General features: G+C 38.3%; 1 protein-coding gene across 1 annotated transcript in view; it reads left to right on the top strand.

Annotated features, from left to right (window-relative positions):
* LOC133535764 (endoplasmic reticulum metallopeptidase 1) overlaps positions 1–17337 on the top strand; it is a 44074-nt gene extending 26737 nt beyond the window's left edge. The window contains exons 7-15 of the mRNA XM_061875677.1: positions 996–1208; positions 1284–1504; positions 8093–8267; positions 8339–8529; positions 8598–8750; positions 12338–12540; positions 12626–12741; positions 12810–12973; positions 15709–17337. Of these exons, the coding sequence (XP_061731661.1) occupies positions 996–1208; positions 1284–1504; positions 8093–8267; positions 8339–8529; positions 8598–8750; positions 12338–12540; positions 12626–12741; positions 12810–12973; positions 15709–15885 (1613 nt within the window). The 3' untranslated portion in view covers positions 15886–17337. The remainder of the gene's footprint in view (positions 1–995; positions 1209–1283; positions 1505–8092; positions 8268–8338; positions 8530–8597; positions 8751–12337; positions 12541–12625; positions 12742–12809; positions 12974–15708) is intronic.
* The last annotated feature ends 7049 nt before the right edge of the window (positions 17338–24386 follow it).

The following is a 24386-nucleotide window of genomic DNA, read 5'->3' as shown; positions in this document are numbered from 1 at the left end:
TACTTCTCTTGTTGCTTTATTTGTATTTGACTTTATTGAATGGATTTGTATTATTATTTGGTGCAGCCGGGCCGGAGAAGGAGGGGATAGAAAGAGAAAAAAAGGAAGATGTGAGGGAAACTGCAGAGAAAAGAGGGGATAAGACAGAGAGACAACAACAAACACAACAATAACAACCACAACAACAACAGAACAGCATCAGCAAATACAATATGTACAACTATGATTGTGTGGGGGGTGTTGCCAAGACCGACCTTGAAGACAGCGACAGGCGCGTAGATGGCCCAGGTGGGCCTTGTTATCTAATCACCTGTCGCCTTTATGAGCAGCAGCCATGATGAGACGAGTAGTTGGAGTTGGAGGTGCTGCTGAGCGGACGCAGGAGATAAACACAGTTCGCTGGAAAGCAAAAGACTTTGCACTATTTCGTGAAAATAAAACCGTGTTATACCCGTAATTCCTGGCTCTTTGGGCAGTGCGTGGTGGTCTTAAGAACCCACTAGAGGGCAACATGTACATATTGTAAAAGTAAAAGCAAAGAAGTAATTAGTGAAATAAATATTAACACAGAAATGACAATGAACATTATTACACCACAAATGGAGCAATGGCACTATTGATAATGAATAATAACAATAATTACCTCCTATTATCAACAATACAAACATTTCAAGTGCAGCAATACATATATGTATTAATAAGTTGAAGTACAAAAGAAAACAGATAACTGTATTAAACTTGTAGATTGTTATAGTAACAACAGGTTAAACTTTGGCAGTGTGCAGTGTGTTACGTTTGCCATAAGTTGTATAGCTTTACAGATGCCATGTCTGCTCTTTGGGATAGTAAATAATTTAACACGTGCTATTTTTCATTCTTTGAGGAGTGACATTTATTTAAACCAAGTGGATGACACACCTGGCGACGAGGAGGATTTAAGGGAAATGTAATGTCTACCATATTAGATGCGCTAAATCTCGACTTCCTGCCTGCAGGTGACAACATCCTGGCCGTCCTCAAGTACCTGCTCAATTCCGAAAAGCTGGCCGGCTCCTCGGAGTATCGCCACGGCAACATGGTGTTCTTTGATGTGCTGGGAGTGGCCATCGTGGCTTACCCGGCACATGTTGGGACCATCATCAACTACATGGTCGCCATGGCAACTTTCGTCTACCTGGCCAGGAAAGCCTCCTTGCCCAGCAACCGGGGTTGGTGGAATAATGACTAACCCACTTCCTAATATTAATATTGATTATAGTAATATTTGCATCAATCTGCCGCAGGCGGGCGCTACGTTCGAGAGCTGGCCTGCGCCACAGGCGTCGTGGTTCTTAGCTGGTTGGTCACCCTGCTGTCCGTTCTGATTGTTGCTGTACTGGTGACACTGCTGGGCCGCTCCATGTTCTGGTACAACCACTTCTATGCCTCCGTGTGTCTCTACGGAGCCGCCGCCACAGGCAAGATGGTGCTTGTGCACACGCTGGCCAAGAACCTCTACTACGGGGTGAGCTTTTTCTCCCTTTGGTGCAGCATGAGGCCAGGGTTCTACATTGTTGTCTCGCAAATGTGTCTATAATAACACAGTTTATGTATGGAAAGAATATGATCAAAATTTAGTCATTGTTTTCCTACAAAAAAAATCCATATTTACCTCAGGATCCAGGACATTTTTTTTTAACACAAATAGCAGTAAAGATTTCTAAGAATTTTGTGACCTTCATCAAGTTTTTTTTTTTTTAAAGATAAGTTTTTTTTTGTTTTTTTTTACATTATATTGTTTGTCTAAAATTAAAGTAAAATAAGATAGGGATCCCTGTCCAGATTTTATCCAGTACTTTATACTAAACACTCCAAAAAATGTTGTTTAAAAAATTTTGGGACAAGCGCGAGCAAATGGATGGATGGATGTCTAAAATTAACAAACAAGATAAATTAATTGATATCTATGTGACGTTTAGCCATTATTTTGTTCAAAACAACATAGTAATTTTATTTATTTACATTTGTAGTAATTTTTGGTTAAAATGATAAAAGTACATTGAGATAAATAGAAGAATATCTTTAGATTTTTGTGACTTAAGCTATTATTTTATTCAAAACACAACTCATCGTTGTTTTTTAAATAGAAATAAATTGTATCTGTATTAATGGCATTTTTTTAGCAAAAAATAACAACAAACAAATCTCAAGATATTTTAAACTTTTCTCCAGTATTTTACCCTTTTTTTTTTAATGAGACGTGTGTTTGCTGTTTGATTTTGGTTAGTTTATTTTTGGTAGGTTTATATAAACAGCGCGTGCGGGTGGGTATTCAGGGGATTTTATAAAATACCCTGATGAGCAGGGAAACCTGCGAAACAGGCTTGGAGGGATGATATAGCCTCTGTGTTTTTTCTGAACTAACGTATATTTCGCTCTACCTCGGTATTGAGCACTGTATAATGGATAAACCACAGAAAACGTTGACTATATATATATATATATATATATATATATATATATATATATATATATATATATATATGTATATATATGTATATGTGTGTATATATGCATGTGTATATATATATATGTGTATATATGTTTGTATATATGCATGTGTGTATATATGTATATGTATATATATATGTATATATATGTGTATATATGTATATATATATGTATATATGTGTATATATCTATATATGTGTATATATGTATATATATATGTGTGTGTATGTATATATATATATATGTGTGTATTTATATATATGTGTGTATATGTATATATATATATGTGTGTATATATATATGTTTATATATATATATATATATGTATGTATTTATATATATATATATATATATATATATATATATATATATATATATATATATATGCATACATATATGCAATTTTAGGAATAATTTTGGGCAAAAACTAAAATGAAAATAAAACCGCAAGGAAATACTACCACAGTTTTATTTTAGATGTTCGTATCAATCATCATTTTTATTATTATTCATTTTTGGCTTTTCTTATTAAATAATTAATTACTGTATTTGTTTGATTTACACAACTGAAGAGAACACCAAATTTCTTGTTAGTGGGTGTCATTGTTTGTATAAACAAATTGAATTTTAACCTTGCAAGATTATAATATGTTCAATATAATGCGTTTAAATAACAATAAGTCACTATTTTCCACTGTTTACCCCACAAGTAAATTATCTGTAGTCCATCCATCCATTTTCTACCGCTTGTCCCTTTCGGGGTCGCAGGGGGTGCTGGAGCCTATCCCAGCTGCATTCGGGCGGAAGGCGGCGTGCACCCTTGACAAGTCACCACCTCATCGTGTTTAAATAAATAAATAAAGTGGCGATAAGGAGAAATGCAGGAACAGAAAGCACAGAACAGTGTGTAGCTCCCCACGGCACTCTCAAATTCATGCATAAAGGAAAGTTAGGAGTGAGGGGAAATGTAGGGTATTCACCAGTGTAGACCAAACAATGGGTTTTTTTTTTTTTCACTGAAGCCATTAGGATTGTGGCAGAACTGGACCTGAGAACTTATAATTTCTTCTCAACATGAGTCTGCTCTCTCATTGCCTTGTCGTTACATTTTAGTTGAAGACCAGGTCACAGTACTTCTGCCACTCTTTATGGCCCGTGACGACTTCCTGGCATCAGTTATTCGTTCCTCTTACTTCTTGCTCCTTCCTCAACACACACCCTCACTGTGTGTGTCTTAACAAAGATAAGATGTGTCTAGACAGTCAAAAACAACAGATCTATTGAACAGCGTGAAGATGTCTTTGCTGCAGGGAACTTCTCTACAGTGCGCTGTTTAATACCGGCGGAGGGCTGAAGCTTTCAACAAAATCTCGTCCTATTGACTGATAGATTGAAACTTGGATTAGTAGACTGCACAGTACAGTACATATTCCGTACAATTGACCACTAAATGGTAACACCCGAATAAGTTTTTCAACTTGTTTAAGTTGGGGTTCACGTTAATTAATTCATGGTAAACATGAGTTGAAATCAAAATAATAATTTTTTGACTGACCCTGACAATGGGTTTGTAGTACAAGTACAAAGGCACACAGTCCAGACCTTTGGCAGGGACAAACAGTCCAAAACTTGCAACATATCAGTGTGCCACGGGGTTCTGTTCCACTCCAGACCAGTAGGTGACAGTAATGGTACACTGATGCTCCATCTGCTGCCCCCAATTGGCCAAATACAATAGATCAGTATTTTTCAACCTTTTTTTTTACATTTTTGCGTAAAAAAAATACGGAGGCACACCACCAGCCGAAATCATTAAAAAACGAAACTCAGTAGACATTCAAAAGTCTTTGGATATTAATTTAAACCGTAACCAAGTCTCAATAGCCTCAAAGTAGGTGTACTGTCACCACCTGTCACGTCACGCACTGACTTATTTGGAGTTTTTTGCTGTTTCCCTGTTTGTACTGTTTTAGTTCTTGTCTTGCGCTCCTATTTTGGTGGCTTTTTCTTGGTTTTTTTTTGGTATTTTCCTGTAGCGGTTTTATGTCTTCCTTTGAGTGATATTTCCCCATCTAATCAAGATTATTTCAGTCGTTTTTATCCTTTGCGGGGACATTGTTGATTGGCACGTCATGTTCGGATGTACAGTTCATTGTGGACGCCGTCTTTGCTCCACAGTAAGTCTTTGCTGTCGTCCAGCATTCTGTTTTTGTTTACTTTGTAGCTAGTTCAGTTTTAGTTTCACTCGCTTTTTGTTTATTTTTGGTTCAAGCGTTAGACACCTTTTTACCTGCACACTGCCTCCCACTGTTTACGACATCTACAAAGCAATTAGCTACCGGCTGCCACCTACTGATATGGAAGAGTATTACACGGCAGACAGCACCGACACTTTACAACAACACATCATTTGCAGACTATAATTACTGGATTGCAAAACATGTTTTTAACCCAAACAGGTGAAATTACATAATCTCCCACGGCACACCAGATTGTATCTCGCGGCACACTAGTGTTGGTTGAAAAACACTGAGATAGATTGTAACCATAAAAGTATTTACAAATTACACAAAAAAAAACTAATTTAGATGTGAAACAAAATGCAATGGCTTTTAATTTTGCCCTTGTGGTGTCCGTTCCAAGTTTGGTAGATTTATAATTACATTTTTTATACTACTTGCAACAAAAGCAGGACAAACGCAGGTAAAAATAGGAGCGGGCTGATTGACACAAGATGTGGCCAGGTGCCAATCAGCCGCTGTGGAGGAGAAACAGCGCTCAGGGAGAAAGACAGGAAACCAACAAAATAAGAGCGCTGACAGGAAATACTACACACACAGGAAACAACTAGAACACAGACAAACTGTCAGGGGCAAGCCTGACAGTATCTAACTGACCAAGTGGCTTACTAAAAAGTTAATTAACTAAAATGCCACGGAAATACCAAACAAATTGGGTAAATAAGTAAATAAATAAGTAAATACATTAACTAACTAGTATAGTAGCAAGCTTACTAATATAACAAATAAGTATCTTAAAGGGTAAGTGGCTGACGAAACAAATAGGTAACTAAGTAAATAGATAGGAACCTCACTGGCTAATTGGCTAATGGGCTAAGTCTCTAATTCAGTGACTAATAAAAAAATATCTAAATATCTAACAGATACGGTTACTAAATACATTAAGTAGCTAACTTACTGATTGAGCGGCTGATTAAATGATACGTAACTAAGTATACAGATAAGTACCTCACTGGCCAATAAACAGCTAATTAGCTAATTAACTGATTAACTAACAGATATGGTTACTAAATAGTAAAGTAGATGATTATCTAAGTAGCTATCTGATTTAGTAAATAGCTTAGTAGCTAAATTGGTGAGTGGCTGACTACATTTTTAGGTTACTAAGTAAATAGTTAAGTACCACACTGGCCAACTGAGTAATAATGATCAACTAATTTGCTAACTAATACGGTTCCTAAATTAAAATATAGCTACCTAGCTAGATATCTAATTGAGTAGATTAATAGATAAGTGACTGACTAAATGATAAGGTAAGCAAATACCAACTGAGTTGCTAACTCACTAATTGTGTAACTAATAGGTAATTAACTAATTAGCTCACTGATGCGGTCACTAAATAGCACAGTAGCAAAATAACGAAGTCACAAACTTGCCAAGTCATTTTCTAACCAAGTCGTTTGTTCCAATTTGCTAAATAGCTGACTGCTCGCTAGCAAACAAAGTAGCCACTGCACTCAAGTAATTATGTAGCTATTACTTAACTACCTTAGCTGCTGACAGACTAATTGGGCAAAAAAGGGAGCGAACATTAGACAGTGCCGGTGTACCTAATGGAGTGTCCACTGGGATTATAAACAAACCGGATTGACGTGCTTGCTTGGTAAAGTGAAACCAACATGCATTTTGTGGGTACTCCAGCCTAGTGTACCAGGTTTAAGTGTATGTGTGTGTGTGTGTGTGTGTGTGTGTGCGTGTGCGTGTGCGTTTGTGTGTTCTGGCAATTTCTTAGTTAATGGGGACATCACTCTGTTTACACACAGTCTTTAGGGGACCTCTGACGGTATGGGGACAAAAAAACAGGTCCCCTAAAGGGAAACCTTTAATTTGATTTAATCTAATTTAATTTGAACTTTTTTTTTTAAGTGGTCCTAAGTAGTCACGTACAAATTTGTGTGAATTATGCAAAAATTATTTAAATTTGGTCCCCATGAACCATATTAACTCTTTTTCCCCAGGGTCCCCAGTAAGTATGATCAGCACATTACTTAATCAATCCAGAGATTTAAAGACGTGTATGAGCTAACTGGACAGTGGCCATTTTACCTCATTTTTTGTATGCCTCCACAACCTGTAGAAAGGGTGGTCCCCACAAGTCAGGATCAACAAGTTGGTCCCCATTCCAAATGATAACCAGTATATGTGTGTGTGTGTTCTGGCAATGCTTACTTAATGGGGACATTGCTCTGGTTACACAGTCACCTTTAGGGGACCTCTGACGGTATGGGGACCAAAAAAACAGGTCCCCTAAAGGGAAACCTTTTTAAATGATAGTCAGATCCGTTCTATATCCTTCTATGTATGGTAGTTGGAGTTGCAGACTACTTCATTACTGCTAAATAGCAGTTTTCAGTAATGTCACAGAAGATGCAGGATTTGCTTTAACATTTAAGCGGTGAAACTTCCTATAAGAGGACAGCGGTAGTGCTGTATTCTGAGGATCATGTCATATTTAATATGAACTTTTTTTTTTTTTTTAAAGGCATACTGAAATGAGATTTTCTTATTCAAACGGGGATAGCAGGTCCATTCTATGTGTCATACTTGATCATTTTGCGATATTGCCATATTTTTGCTGAAAGGATTTAGTAGAGAACATCGACGATAAAGTTCGCAACTTTTGGTCGTTAATAAAAAAGCCTAGCCTTTACCGGAAGTACATTGTTTGTAATCATAGCCTCCAGCAGCAAGAGCTATTCGGACCGAGAAAGCGACAATTTCCCCATTGATTTGAGCGAGGATGAAAGATTTGTGGATGAGGAAAGTTAGAGTGAAGCACAAAAAACAAAGAAAAGGCTATGGCTCCAGGCGGCGGCAGTAGGACCGTTTCAGATGTAATTAGACACATTTACTTGGATAATTCTGGAAGATCTCTTATCTGCTTATTGTTTTAATAGTGTTTTATTGAGATTGTAAAGTCAAGCCTTGCCTTTACCGGAAGTAACAGACGATGTGCGAGTGACGTCACGGGTTGTAGGTCTCCTCACATCCTCACATTGTTTATAATCATAGCCTCCAGCAGCAAGATCTATTCCGACCGAGAAAGCGACGATTTCCCCATTAATTTGAGCGAGGATGAAAGATTCGTGGATGAGGAAAGCTAGAGTGAAGCACACAAAAAAAGAAGAGGCTTCGGCTCTAGGCAGCGGCAGTGGGACCGTTTCAGATGGACAGTGGCCATTTTACTTTGTTTTTTTTATGCCTCCACAACCTGTAGAAAGGGTGGTCCCCACAAGTCATGATCAAAAACTTTGTCCCCATTCCAAATGATAAGCAGTATGCGTGCGTGTGTGTATTGTTAGGGTGTGCGTCTGCTGGAGCTGGGTGAACTGTACTTCGACGTGAACCTGCTGCTGTGGTGCTGCATCCTGCTATGGTTGACCCAGAAGGGCCTTTGTTCCGCCTACGTGCCCATGCTCATGGTGGCCTTCCCCCTGGCCACCAAACTGCTGCTCGCCAAGGAATTTAAGAACAGAGGCAAGCACTTTTTAATCAAAACCCATATAATTATGCAGAGGAATAATAGCTGATGATGACGGTGTTTTTAGGAGCGTCACTCAAGTACAGCGTGCTCTACCTGCTGGGTCTGGCCTTGCCCTATCTGCACTTCATGTTCCTCATTTGGGTGGTCTTTGAGATCTTCACGCCGATCATGGGACGCAGCGGCACCGAGATACCGCCGGAGGTGGTCCTGGCCGCCATGGTTACCATTGGGACTATATTGATCTCTTCCTTTTTCGTGAGTGTGCCACCACAAACCGCCTGCCATTCAGATTAGTCTGTCGAGTAACTCCCTTCGTCTGTCAGATCCACTTCATCTATTTGGTGCGGAGCACGAAGCGGATCTTGACGGGGCTGGCATCCATCTTCACGGTCACGTTCCTGTTAGTGTCCTGCAGTCTCCTCTTTCCTTATTCGGGAAACCCCGACAGCCCACGACCAAAGCGGATCTTTTTACAGGTTCACTTGCAACACACACATGCACACCCATACATAGTCTTGAACGAATAGCACCGTCCACTGCAGGGGTCACCAACCTTTTTGAAACCAAGAGCTACTTCTTGGGTACTGATTAAGGCAAAGGGCTACCAGTTTGATACACACTTAAATAAATTGCCAGAAATAGCTAATTTGCTCAATTTACCTTTATTAAACAAATCTATATATATATATAAAAAAATGGGTATATCTGTCTGTCATTCCGTCGTACATTTTTTTTACTTTTGCGGAAGGTTTTTTGTAGAGAATAAATGATGAAAAAAACACTTAAATGAACGGTTTAAAAGAGGAGAAAACACGAAAAAAATGAATGTTAAATTTTGAAACAGTTTATCTTCAATTTCAACTCTTTAAAATTCAAAATTCAACCGAAAAAAATGAAGAGAAAAACTAGCTAATTCGAATCTTTTAGAAAAAATTCAAAAAAGAATTTATGAAACATCATTAGTAATTTTCCCTGATTAAGATAAATTTTAGAGTTTTGATGACATGTTTTAAATAGGTTAAAATCCAATCTGCACTTTGTTAGAATATTTAACAAATTGGACCAAGCTATATTTCTAACAAAGACAAATCGTTATTTCTTCTAGATTTTCCAGAACAAAAATTTTAAAATAAATTAAAAAATCTTTGAAATAAGATTTAAATTTGATTCTACAGATTTTCTAGATTTACCAGAATAATTTTTTGGAATTTTAATCATAATAAGTTTGAAGAAATATTTCACAATTATTCTTCATCAAAAAAACATAAGCTAAAATGAAGAATTAAATTAAAATGTATTTATTATTCTTTACAATAATAATTTAAAAAAATACTTGAACATCGATTTAAATTGTCAGGAAAGAAGAGGAAGGAATTTTAAAAGTAAAAAGGTATATGTGTTTAAAAATCCTAAAATCATTTTTAAGGTTGTATTTTTTCTCTAAAATTGTCTTTCTGAAAGTTATTAAAAGCAAAGTAAAAAAATAAACACATTTATTTAAGCAAGTGAAGACCAAGTCTTTAAAATATTTTCTTGGATTTTCAAATTCTATTTGAGTTTTGTCTCTCTTAGAATTAAAAATGTCAAGCAAAGCGAGACCAGCTTGCTAGTAAATAAATAACATTTAAAAAATAGAGGCAGCTCACTGGTAAGTGCTGCTATTTGAGCTATTTTTAGAACAGGCCAGCGGGCGACTCATCTGGTCCTTACGGGCTACCTGGTGCCCGCGGGCACCGCGTTGGTGACCCCTGGTCTACTGGATTGAAGTCGTGAGATATATTGATTTATTAATTTATTGCAAAATCCAACCTTTAAAATACAACTGTTCAAGCATGCAGATCAGCCAGTAAGATCTTTGGCCTTGCCAACCATTTCTTTGACTGAAATAAAACAGAAAATGCTGCTTATTAAATAGATAAATATGACGTGAAATAATTAAAAAGGTCATTGGAATAAGTTCTATAACAATTTGAGATATTTCACTACTTAATGGAATTTTCTGTAATTTATTGTACTTGATGACTTACTTTCCATTTTAATTATTTCATATTTTAACGATCCATTTATTTGGTCATGTGTTTATTTTAATTGCTGCATTAATCTTCAATATTTATCTATTTTACAGTGGCCAATTTAGAGGTATATAAATTATTGGATGTTTTGGAATCTGTCTAGAAATGTTTACCATTCAAATTTAAGTTATTATGAAATAATTTGTATTTAATAATGCTCAATAAAAAATGTGTGAAATAATGAATAAGGTAATTAAATAAATTGTGTGATTATTTGAGATATTTCACCACAAAATAAAAATTTCTTGTAATTTAAATTTAATGATTGTGCATTTTAAAAAATTCATCAATTTAAGTGATTGTTTATTTAAGTTGTGGCACAAATCTACAAATGCTTGTGTGTTTTTTTTTTACAGTAGCCAACTTACTTAGTTTTGTATTTTTACAGTGGCCAAATTATTTTAATTATTGTACTTATTGGAGGCTGTCATGGTTTTAGTAATATAATAGGCTGTTTTACATTTTATTTTATTTTATTTTATTAAAATTATTATTAAATCATTTACATTTGTTAGTGTTTAACAAATAAATACAAGTGATGTGAAGTAATTAAAGGTAATTGAATAAATTGTATAATTATTAATCACTAGTAAATAAAAAATAATTTAATTTATTGTACTTAATGAATTACTTTCCATTTTAATTCATTCAGTCATATTGTAATTAATCATTTAATATGTTTACCGGTATTTTAATTGTGGCATAAATATTCAGACGATGTCTAGTTTTATTGTACTGTGGCCAACTTTAATTCTAGAATTTTTCATAATCTGTCATTTAATTGGAGATGTAATCACCTGTTTCATATTAAAAAATTATATATTAAAATGGTATTAAATAATACATATTAAATACATATGGCATTAAATAATTATAAAGGTCATTAAATAAATTGTTGTATTTAAAATTCATAAAACATATTTGTAATTTAAATCTAACCATTTAATATATTGTAATTTAAAATACGTTCCATTTGAAATCATACATACTTTAATCATCAATACAAATACAAATTGGTTGTGTTCTTACAATGGCCTACTAATTTTAATTTCGATTTACTTTAAATATTTTACTTATTGGGATCTGTCTTTGAATTGAAAATGCAATATTTACTAAAACGAGTATTGAATAATAATTTATATTTAATAATACACAATTAATAAATAAAATGGCGTGAAATCAAAATGAATTTAATTTATTGTACTTTAGATTTAATGAATTACTTTTACTACTTTAAAAATAATTACGATTTGAATTATTCATTTACCTGGTCATAAGGTTTATTTTAATTGTGGCATAAGTGGGTAGTTTTTTTTTTTTTAATACAGTGGCCAATTTGTTTTAATTCTCGTACTTACTAGAATTTGTTTTGAATTGGGAATTTGGAATGTAATAAACTGTTTAACATTTTAGTTAATTATTATTAAAAATAATTGATATTTATTAAGATTTTTTTTTTTTTATATTTATTTAGCTTTAAATTTAGTTAACTGCTACACAAATATCGAAAAGTGAGTCATTACTTTTTCATAACATGGTCACTACTGCCTAGTTCCTCTTGTTATATTCTTATTTTTACTGTTATATTTTTATTCTCATTGTTGCTCTTTTGTTTTTATTCTTATTGTAATATTTTTCTTTTTTTTTCATTTTTACCTTCATTATTTACTGTTTACTCTTTAAATTTGATCTCAATTCTGTACACTGCTGCTGGAATTTTAATTTTCCTGAGGGAACTCTCCTGAAGGAATCAATAAAGTACTCCATCCGTCCATCCATCCATCCATCCATCCATCCATCCATTCTTGTTTTTGTTTTATCATATAGTGGTACTGCAAACTTATTATCATGTATTATATATTGGTACAGTACTTATGATAATGCATGTTTGGATCATTTAATTTAATTTGCTTCCTATTTATTTTGGCACAAATCTTCAAATGATTACTTTATTCTAGTTGTATTATACCGTGGTTTCCCTATGTTGGCAGCACACGACTCGGACCTTCCACGATCTCGAGGGCCGGCTGGAGAGTCAGGACTCGGGCGTGTGGATCAACAGCTTTGACTACACGGGCATCCAGCACATCACGCCGCACATCCCTGAAATCAACGACAGCGTCCGCACGCACTGCCGCGAAGACCACCCCTTCTGCGGCTACCCCTGGTTCCTGCCTGTCAAGTTCCTCAGCAAGTCGGTGACGTTTCAAAACTGAACTCTCAATCGACTTTTTTAATTTCTTTTATTCTTGACTCGTGCCCTTTTGGTTCGGTTCTAGGAAGAACTGGTACCTCCCTGCTCCTCAAGTGTCTCCAAGCTCCCCGGTGGAGTTCAGCCTGGTGTCCAAGGAGAAGACCCCGTGGGGAACCATCAAGATGATCTTTGATGTCAATGGTCCGAGTCCACGCTTCAGAAGTAGGTCTGATATCGCGGTACGCTAACTGTATGTTTGTCTCATGTAGGTCCCAGTCACATGTCGCTGTACTTGATGCCTCATAAAGGAGCGAGTCTCACCTCCTGGTCCTTCGGTGACGGCACACCTCAGTTCGACCTGAGCGGAGAATATTTTGTCTTCTATTCACACGGCTCGAATGCGCCCACTTGGACCTTCTGGTTTGAAATACAGGTGAGCAACTATCTTGCCTGTATGGATTATTTTTAGTTGTTTGGATTACACAGGGGTAACCCCCCCACCTCCCTAGCATAGTCTATCATAATATTGCGAAAGTCCAGTCCATAGTGGATCTAACATAATAGTCAGAGTCCAGTCCATAGTGGGGCCAGCAGGAGACCATCCCAAGCGGAGACAGGTCAGCAACGCAGAGATGTCCCCAACCGATGCACAGGCGAGCAGTCCATCCCGGGTCCCGGCTTCATCCATGGCCACCGGACCGCACCCTTTTTTCCGAAGCCACGCTGTTGTAACACATGCTGAATGTGGCTTGGCATTGTCTTGCTGAAATAAGCAGGGGCATCCATGAAAAAGACAGCGCTTAGATGGTGGCATATGTTGTTTCAAAACCTTTATGTACCTTTCATCATTAATGGTGCCTTCACAGATGTGTAAGTTACCCATGCCTTGGGCACTAATGGACCCCCATACCATCACAGATGCTGGCTTTTGAACCTTGCGTCGATAACAGTCGGGATGGTTCGCTTCCCCTTTGGTCCAGACGACACGATGTTGAATATTTCCAAAAACAATTTGAAATGTGGACTCATCAGACCACAGAACACTTTTCCACTTTGCATCAGTCCATCTTAGATGATCTCGGGCCCAGAGAAGCCGGTGGCGTTTCTGGATGTTGTTGATAAATGGTTTGCGCTTTGCATAGTAGAGCTTTAACTTGCACTTACAGATGTAGCGACGAACTGTATTTAGTGACAGTGGTTTTCTGAGGGATCGATGGTCGCGGTCATTCAATGTTGGTTTCCGCTTATGTGGAGTGATTTCTCCTGATTCTCTGAACATTTTGATGATATTATCAATCAATCAATCAATCAGTCAATGTTTACTTATATAGCCCTAAATCACAAGTGTCTCAAAGGGCTGCACAAACCACTACGACATCCTCGGAAGAACCCACATAAGGGCAAGGAAAACTCACACCCAGTGGGACGCCAGTGACAATGATGACTATGAGAACCTTGGAGATGACCTCCAATGTGGGCAACCCCCCCCCCCCTCTAGGGGACCGAAAGCAATGGATGTCGAGCGGGTCTAACATGATACTGTGAAAGTTCAATCCATAGTGGATCCAACACAGCCGCGAGAGTTCAGTTCAAAGCCGATCCAAGACAGCAGCGAGAGTCCCGTCCACAGGAAACCATCCCAAGCGGTGTCGGATCAGCAGCGTAGAGATGTCCCCAGTCGATACGCAGGTGAGCGGTCCATCCTGGGTCCCGACTCTGGACAGCCAGTACTTCATCCATGGCCATCGGACCGGACCCCCTCCACAAGGGAGGGGGGAACAGAGGAGAAAAAGAAAAGAAGCGGCAGATCAACTGGTGTAAAAGGTCTTTTTAAAGGCTAGAGTATACAAATGAGTTTTAAGGTAAGATTTAAGTGCTTCTACTGAGGTAGCATCTCGAACTGTTACCGGGAGGGCATTCCAGAGTACTGGAGCCCGAACGGAAAACGCTCTATAGCCGATAGACTTTTTTTGGGCTCTGGGAATCACTAATAAGCCAGAGTCCTTTGAGCGCAGATTTCTTGCCGGGACATATGGTACAATACAAATCGGCAAGATAGGATGGAGCTAGACCGTGTAGTATTTTATACGTATGTAGTAAAACCTTCAAGTCACATCTTAAGTGCACAGGAAGCCAGTGCAGGTGAGCCAGTACAGGCGTAATGTGATCAAACTTTCTTGTTCTTGTCAAAAGTCTAGCAGCCGCATTTTGTACCAACTGTAATCTTTTAATGCTAGACATGGGGAGACCCGAAAATAATACGTTACAGTAAACGGATGGATAATGATTTCAGCGTCGTTAGTGGACAAAATGGAGTGAATTTTAGCGATATTACGGAAATGAAAGAAGGCCGTTTTAGTAACGCTTTTAATGTGTGACTCAAAGGAGAGAGTTGGGTCGAAGATAATACCCAGATTCTTTACCGAGTCGCCTTGTTTAATTGTTTGGTTGTCAAATGTTAAAGTTGTATTATTAAATAGAGGTCGGTGTCTAGCAAGACCGATAATCAGCATTTCAGTTTTTTTGGCGTTGAGTTGCAAAAAATTAGCGGATATTCATTGTTTAATTTCATTATGGACCGTGGATGTTGAAATCCCTAAATTTCTTGCAATTGCACTTAGAGAAACGTTGTTCTTAAACTGTTTGACTATTTGCTCACGCAGTTGTGGACAAAGGGGTGTACCTCGCCCCATCCTTTCTTGTGAAAGACTGAGCATTTTTTGGGAAGTTGCTTTTATACCCAATCATGGCACCCACCTGTTCCCAATTAGCCTGCACACCTGTGGGATGTTCTAAATAAGTGTTTGATGAGCATTCCTTAACTTTATCGGTATTTATTGCTACCTTTCCTAACTTCTTTGTCACGTGTTGCTGACATGAAAGTCTGAAGTAAATGATTATTTGCCCAAAAAAAACCAGTTGATCAGTTTGAACATCAAATATGTTGTCTTTGTAGCATATTCAACGGAATATGGGTTGAAAATGATTTGCAAATCATTGTATTCCGTTTATATTTACATCTAACACAATTTCCCAACTCATTGTATTTGAACTTGTCCACCTGATTAAGTTTGGCTTGACGTCTGAGAGCAGAGGCCATGATTGAAAGGAAACAACTGACCCAAACAGGTGAAATACATCAATCATGTTTCCGTTGTTCCTTCGCAGCCGCCCGGCGATCCGTCCCCGTCGGGCCCCGAGGGGATCATCTCCGTGGCCATCTCCACGCACTATTTCTTCGGGGACGACCAGAGGACGCCCGAGCTGGAGAAAATTCTGCGCAGGTTCCCCTCCTGGGCTTTCCCGTCATCGTGGGTCAGCACTTACGACCTGTACAGATACTGACGGGGGGGAGGGGGCCACCCTCCCCCGCAACAGAGATGTGGTGGAACTGTAATAAGGTTCTTGCTGCCTTTACACACACACACACACACACACACAAACACACACCGCCTGAGAGACCCCCACCATCACTGTGTCTAACCAAGCTAAGAAATCGGCTCACTTCCTGATCGGTGCAAAGACATGCGAAGGGTGTTGGGGGGTCGGCCTCTTTATTTATCGAAATCTGTGGTGCCTTTTTTTTTTAATCCTTCTCGTTCTCCCCCAATCTTTTCTTTTTTAGCACCCCGTTGTTATCCACTCTAACGCTAACATGCTACCTCTCCTCTCCATCAGCAAAAAGCCCCCTTCCCTTGCTAACACCACTCTCAGCACTGCAGTTATTCGCACTTCAACTGGAAAACCTTTATTTTTATTTTTTGTGTCCATCCGTTTATCATTAGTCATCTTAGCAACAAAGCTAATGGAGTCCAATTCCGAAACTTGTGCCTGGAAGTTGGAAACAAAATATTGTCAAGCTGTGAAATTCGCTTTTTTTGGGGGGGTTTGTCTTGAAACATCCGACCTGATAAATGTTTAGTCGAGAGAAACCAGCAATGCAACATGAGACATATTTATCTTCATGCGTTGTCATGGAAACATCGCGTCCGGGATATATCTTTATATACTGTAACAGGAAGTGAAGTTGCTATTTGCCAGGGATGGGCATCATTATCAGAATGATTATAAAATGATTAAATAATGTCAAAAATATTAATTGACAAGTAGATGTAAATCTTGTCATACATTTTGAGTTTAAAAGCAATGGAGGCAAAATGTTGCACTACTTTGCTGCCACCAACAGAGGCGCTGTTGATCCACATTCAAGAAACAATAAAGTAGTCTTTTCAAGGCACCAGCATGGAAACAGGAGTTTAGAACATTCCTATCAATTAAAAAAACTGTTAAAAAAATTATAATGAATGTATTGTTATATTTTATGTAATAATAAAAATAAATTAATCAAATTGGCTATTAATTGATGGTAAATCTTACCCAAACAATAACATTTTTTATTTATAAAATGATCAGTTCTCTAAATAATAAACAACATATACACCTTTCTATTAATAAAATAAATGTTTAAAAAATAACAGTGAATATATTTTAATATTTTATATAATAAAAAAATAATTGATGGTAAATTTAACTGAATTAATAATGAATATTTAGAAAATTGCAATTAATTGTTAGAAAATATATATTGTATTTTTTTTCCAACTTGTAATAATAACAAAATATATTGGAAATGGAGCTGATTTCCACCTATAAACATAATGCCCATCCCTAGTATTTAATTGACAAAAGCGTCGTTATTCTTGCCTGTGTGAATACTGTAAGTGGGCCGCAAGCAAACACTGTACAACCACACTTTGTGCCACTTTAGTCGTCATAATAAATCATGAGATTACCGAACGCTGCTATCAACACTTTTTTGCAGTCAAAAGTAGCGTTTGACCTCCTCTGTCCTTGCCGTCCGTCGCACGTCACATGACCCTGTCAAGAGATGCTTTTGCACTCAACTTGAAACTCTTCACACTGATGGCTGAAGCTGCTGACGCGGGCTTCCCGTGCACAGGATGAAAAAAAATTGGCAAGACAAAAGTATTGGGACACCTGAGGACGGCCTAAATCGCTACTCGGTGCGTCTCAATGTTTTTGTCCATACAGGACAATTTTGATTGTTTCCTAAATCATTTTAACCGAAGGCGAACCAGCTTTTGATGGAGAGACTAATCCACAAAACATTACTAACTGCAGTGGAACTTCTAAAGTTTAACAACAGACATTGTCACGATTTGGAGCGCACTTTAATTTTCCTGTACTTTGGCTTCGGTTTTGTCTCGTTTATTTTTCCGTGCCACCACCAAAATGTGGTGGATAAGTGGGATGATAACCATAGAGCTGGGAAAAGGAACTTAAACTGCCTGCCCAATACCATACCAACAAATTAAGGTGAACATATTTAGTGTAGGGGCAGCACGGTGGAACAGGGATTATAGTGCATGTGCCTCACAATACGAAGGTCCTGAGTAGTCCTGGGTTCAATCCCGGGCTCGGGATCTTTGTGTGTGGAGTTTGCATGTTTTCCCCGTGACGGCGTGGGTTCCCTCCGGGTACTCCGGCTTCTTCCCACCGCCTAAAACATTCACCTGGGGATAGGCCCCTCTCACCTCAGAAGACATGCACCAGGGGATAGGCCCCTCCCACCTCCAAAGACATGCTTTTCTACTGCCCTTCCCCAAAAGGGACAAGCAGTAGAAAATGGATGGATGGATGGATATTTAGTGTACAATACAATGCAATACCTATAAAATGCCAGTAGGTGATCCCTCTCATAACGTCGCACCCAAAAAAGGTGGTAATATTTTGATTCTAATTTACATTATTCTAGCATTACACACTTTGGAAGAGCCACTGTAGATATATATATACATATATATATATATATATATATATATATATATGTATGTATATACATATGTATGTATGTATATACTGTGGGGCAAAAAAGTATTTAGTCAGCCACAGATTGTGCAAGTTCTCCCACTTAAAATGATGACAGAGGTCTGTAATTTCCATCATAGGTACACTTCAACTGTGAAAGACAGAATGTGAAAAAAAAATCCAGGAATTCACATTGTAGGAAGTTTAAAGAATTTATTTGTAAATTATGTTGGAAAATAAGTATTGGGTCAACCATTCAAAGCTCTCACTGATGTAATGGAGGTTTTGGCTCAAAATCTCACGATACATGGCCCCATTCATTCTTTCCTTAACACGGATCAATCGTCCTGTCCCCTTAGCAGAAAAACAGCCCCAAAGCATGATGTTTCCACCCCCATGCTTCACAGTAGGTTTGGTGTTCTTGGGATGCAACTCAGTATTCTTCTTCTTCCAAACACGACGAGTTGAGTTTATACCAAAATGGATACATGGATGATAAAGCAGAGGATTGGGAGAATGTCATGTTGTCAGATGAAATCTAAATAGAACTTTTTGGTATAAATTCAACTCGTCGTGTTTGGAGGAAGAAGAATACTGAGTTGCATCCCAAGAACACCACACCTACTGTGAAGCATGGGGGTGGAAACATCATGCTTTGGGGCTGTTTTTCTGCTAAGGGGACAGGACGATTGATCCGTGTTAAGGAAAGAATGAATGGGGCCATGTATCGTGAGATTTTGAGCCAAAACCTCCTTCCATCAGTGAGAATCTTTGAATGGTTGACCAAATACTTATTTTCCACCATCATTTACAAATAAATTATTTAAAATTCCTACAATGTGAATTCCTGGATTTTTTTTTCACATTCTGTCTCCCACGGTTGAAGTGTACCTATGATGAAAATTACAGACCTCTGTCATCATTTTAAGAGGGAGAACTTGCACAATCGGTGGCTGACTAAATTCTTTTTTGCCCCACTGTATATATATATATATGTGTGTGACTTGGTGCAAATGGCAAACAAAAATAAATGGTTACAGTGTCAAGAGTGTCAATATAAAGAGTTTTTGTTGTGTCAACAAGGTGGCCGAGCACCATCGTTTTCACGGTTCGAGGTTCACACAAACACAAAATAAAAAGTTTCATCTGTTGAAAAGAGCGATTGTTGGAAAGTCTTAAAAAAACAAACAGTCCAAGCTATACTATCCAAGACGACAGTTTTATCCTGTATTGTTTTAGTACTTTTGTTTACCTTTCGCTCATACCTTCAGTGACTTTTTGATACTTCTGCTTTGTTTGTTGTTTTTTAACTTTAAAAACTGACCCTTTTTTTTTTCTTTTTTGTTTTGTTTTGAGTGTATGATGGTTTCGACCCTGTACCTCTAACTGCTGTTTGCTTTGTGTCTTGGTTTGTCAAAAAGAAAAACAAATGCAGTTGTCTTCAGTTGATATGAACTGTTGGCCTGGGATTGTGGGTTTAATACTTCATGGATTTTACAAGATGACAAAGCTTGAATATAATGAGCACTTCTAATTAAAAAGAGAAGCTTATTATTACATCAACGTTGTTTATGTGTGTCTGTTTGGTGCTTAATTACAAAGAATACCCAATACCAGGCCTCTACTAGGTATTATTGTAAACATGAGACCGATATATACAAACCCTGTTTCCATATGAGTTGGGAAATTGTGTTAGATGTAAATATAAACAGAATACAATGATTTGCAAATCCTTTTCAACCCAAATTCAATTGAATGCACTACAAAGACAAGATATTTGATGTTCAAACTCATAAACTTTTTTTTTTTTTGAAAATAAAAATTAAATTAGAATTTCCTGGCTGCAACACGTGCCAAAGTAGTTGGGAAAGGGCATGTTCACCACTGTGTTAAATCACCTTTTCTTTTAACAACACAATAAATGTTTGGGAACTGAGGAAACTAATTGTTGAAGCTTTGAAAGTGGAAATTCTTTCCCATTCTTGTTTTATGTAGAGCTTCAGTCATTCAACAGTCCGGGGTCTCCGCTGTCGTATTTTACGCTTCATAATGCGCCACACATTTTCGACGGGAGACAGGTCTGGACTGCAGGCGAGCCAGGAAATTACCCGCACTCTTTTTTTTTTTTTTTTTTTACGAAGCCCCGCTGTTGTAACACGTGCTTTTTTACGAAGCCACGCTGTTGTAACACGTGCTGAGTGTGGCTTGGCGTTGTCTTGCTGAAATAAGCAGGGGCGTCCATGAAAAAGACGGCGCTTAGATGGCAGCATATGTTGTTCCAAAACCTGTATGTACCTTTCAGCATTAATGGTGCCTTCACAGATGTTTAAGTTACCCATGCCTTAGGTACTAATGCACCCCCATACCATCACAGATGCTGGCTTTTGAACTTTGCGTCGATAACAGTCTGGATGGTTCGCTTCCCCTTTGATCCGGATGACACGATGTCCAATATTTCAAAAAATAATTTGAAATGTGGACTTAACAGACCACAGAACACTTTTCCACTTTGCATCAGTCCATCTTAGATGATCTCGGGCCCAGAGAAGCGGGCGGTGTTTCTGGATGTTGTTGATAAATTGCTTTTGCTTTGCATAGTAGAACTTTAACTTGCACTTACAGATGTAGCGACAAACTATTTAGTGTCAGTGGTTTTCTGAAGTGTTCCTGAGCCCATGTGGTGATATCCTTTAGAGATTGATGTCTGTTTTTGATACAGTGCCGTCTGAGGGATCGAATTTCTTGCAATTGTACTTTGAGAAACGTTGTTCTTAAACTGTTTGACTATTTGCTCACGCAGTTGTGGACAAAGAGGTGTACCTCGCCCCATCCTTTCTTGTGAAAGACTGAGCATTTTTTGGGAAATTGTTTTTACTCAGTATTTATTGCCACCTTTCCCAACTTCTTTGTCACGTGTTGCTGGCATCAAATTCTAAAGTTAATGATTATTTGCAACAACAAAAAAATGTTTTTATCAGTTTGAACATCAAATATGTTGTCTTTGTAGCATATTCAACTGAATATGGGTTGAAAATGATTTGCAAATCATTGTATTCCGTTTATATTTACATCTAACACAATTTCCCAACTCATATGGAAACGTGGTTTGTAAGTAGCGTGGGGGTTCTTCTGATAAAACCTACAACATATTTACCTTTATCTCTATAGTGTTGAAATAAAAACTATTTTAATACATACTATGTACACTATCTTGCCAAAAGTTTTTGGCCTTGACTCGCATATGAACTTGAAGTGCCATCCCATTCCTAACCCATAGGGTTCAATAGGATGTCGGTCCACCTTTTTCAGCTATTACAGCTTCAACTCTCCTAGGAAGGCTGTCCACAAGGTTGCCGAGTGTGCTAATAGGACTATATATTTTCGACCATTCTTCCATAAGCGCTTTAGTGAGGTCACACCCTGATGTTGGTCGAGAAGGCCTGGTTCTCAGTCTCCGATCTAATTCATCTCGAAGTTGTTAAATCGGGTTCGTGTCAGGACTCTGTGCAAGCCAGTCAAGTTCATCCACAACAGACTTTGTCATCCATGTCTTTATGGACATTGCTTTGTGCACTGGTGCACAGTCATGTTGGAAGAGGAAGGGCCCCGCTCCAGACTGTTCCCACAAGGTTGGGAGCATTGAACTGTCCAAAATGTTTTGGTATCCTGGAGCATTCAAAGTTCATTTTACTGGAACTAAGGGGGCAAGCCCAACTCCTGAAAAACAACCTCACACCACAATTCCAACAAATTTCACGCTCGAAAAAAATGCAGTCCGAAATGTACCGTTCTCCTGGCAAACTCCGAACCCAGACTCGGCCATCAGATCGCCAGATCGAAAAACGTGATTCATCACTCCAGAGAAGGCGTCTCCACTGCTCTACAGTCCAGTGGCGACGTGCTTTACACAGCTGCATCCATCTCTTTGCATTGGACTTGGTGATTTATCGCTTAGATTCAGCTGCTCGGCCATGGAAACCCATTCCATGAAGCTCTCTGCGTACTGTACGTGGGCTAATTGGAAGTTCAAATGAAGTTTGGAGCTCTGTAGCAACAGACAGAGTCAGCGACCTCTTTGCACTGTGCGCTTCAGCATTTGCTTACGTGGCCTACCACTTTGTGCCTGAGTTGCTGTTGTTCCCAAACTCGTTCCATTTTCATATAATAAAGCCGACAGTTGACTTTGGAATATTTAAAAGCGAGGACATTTCAAGACTGGATTTATTGCACAGGTTGCATCCTGTGACAGCGCCACGCTGGAAATCACTGAGAGTGGCCCATTCTTTCACAAATGTTTGTAGAAACAGTCTCTATGTCTTAAGTGCTTGATTTTACACACCTGTGGCCGGACCAAGTGATTAAGTCACCTGATTCTCATCATTTGGATGGGTGGCCAAATACTTTTGGCAATATAGTGTATGACAAAAATAAGTTGACACTTTTTTCGCATGTGAATCAATGAATCTATCAACCAATGTTTATTTATATAGCCCTAAATCACAAGTGTCTCAAAGAGCTGCACAAGCCACAACGACATCCTAGGTTCAGATCCTCCCACATCAGGGCAAGGAAAAACTCAACCCAGTGGGATGACCGCAGATGCGGGGGACCCCCTGCCTCCTAGGGCGACTGGTGCAATGGACGTCGAGTGGATCTGGCATAATATTGTGAAAGTCTAGTCCATAGTGGATCTAACATAATAGTGAGAGTCCAGTCCATAGTGGATCTAACATAATAGTGAGAGTCCAGTCCATAGTGGATCTAGCATAATAGTGAGAGTCCAGTCCATACTGGATCTAGCATAATAGCGAGAATCCAGTCCATAGTGGATCAAACATAATAGTGAAAGTCCAGTCCATAGTGGATCTTACATAATAGTAAGAGTCCAGTCCATAGTGGATCCAACATAATAGTGAGAGTCCAGTCCATAGTGGATCTAACATAATAGTGAGAGTCCAGTCCATTGTGGATCTAACATAATAGTGAGAGTCCAGTCCATAGTGGATCTAACATGATAGTGTGAGTTCAGTCCATAGTGGATTTAACATAATAGTGAGAGTCCAGTCCATAGTGGATCTAACATAATAGTGAGAGTCCAGTCCATAGTGGATCTAACATAATAGTGAGAGTCCAGTCCATAATGGATCTAACATAATAGTGTGAGAGTCCAGTCCATAGTGGATCTAACATTATAGTGAAAGTCTAGTCCATACTGGATCTAACATGATAGTGTGAGTCCAGTCCATAGTGGATCTAGCATAATAGTGAGAGTCCAGTCCATACTGGATCTAGCATAATAGCGAGAGTCCAGTCCATAGTGGATCAAACATAATAGTGAAAGTCCAGTCCATAGTGGATCTTACATAATAGTAAGAGTCCAGTCCATAGTGGATCCAACATAATAGTGAGAGTCCAGTCCATAGTGGATCTAACATAATAGTGAGAGTCCAGTCCATTGTGGATCTAACATAATAGTGAGAGTCCAGTCCATAGTGGATCTAACATGATAGTGTGAGTTCAGTCCATAGTGGATTTAACATAATAGTGAGAGTCCAGTCCATAGTGGATCTAACATAATAGTGAGAGTCCAGTCCATAGTGGATCTAACATAATAGTGAGAGTCCAGTCCATAATGGATCTAACATAATAGTGTGAGAGTCCAGTCCATAGTGGATCTAACATTATAGTGAAAGTCTAGTCCATACTGGATCTAACATGATAGTGTGAGTCCAGTCCATAGTGGATCTAGCATAATAGTGAGAGTCCAGTCCATACTGGATCTAGCATAATAGCGAGAGTCCAGTCCATAGTGGATCAAACATAATAGTGAAAGTCCAGTCCATAGTGGATCTTACATAATAGTAAGAGTCCAGTCCATAGTGGATCCAACATAATAGTGAGAGTCCAGTCCATAGTGGATCTAACATAATAGTGAGAGTCCAGTCCATTGTGGATCTAACATAATAGTGAGAGTCCAGTCCATAGTGGATCTAACATGATAGTGTGAGTTCAGTCCA

The sequence above is a fragment of the Nerophis ophidion genome, linkage group LG17 (genome assembly GCF_033978795.1).
Source record: "Nerophis ophidion isolate RoL-2023_Sa linkage group LG17, RoL_Noph_v1.0, whole genome shotgun sequence".
Classification (NCBI taxonomy): domain Eukaryota; kingdom Metazoa; phylum Chordata; class Actinopteri; order Syngnathiformes; family Syngnathidae; genus Nerophis; species Nerophis ophidion.
The sequence above is the reverse complement of the archived record's forward strand: the minus strand, read 5'-3'. Positions and strand labels throughout refer to the sequence as shown.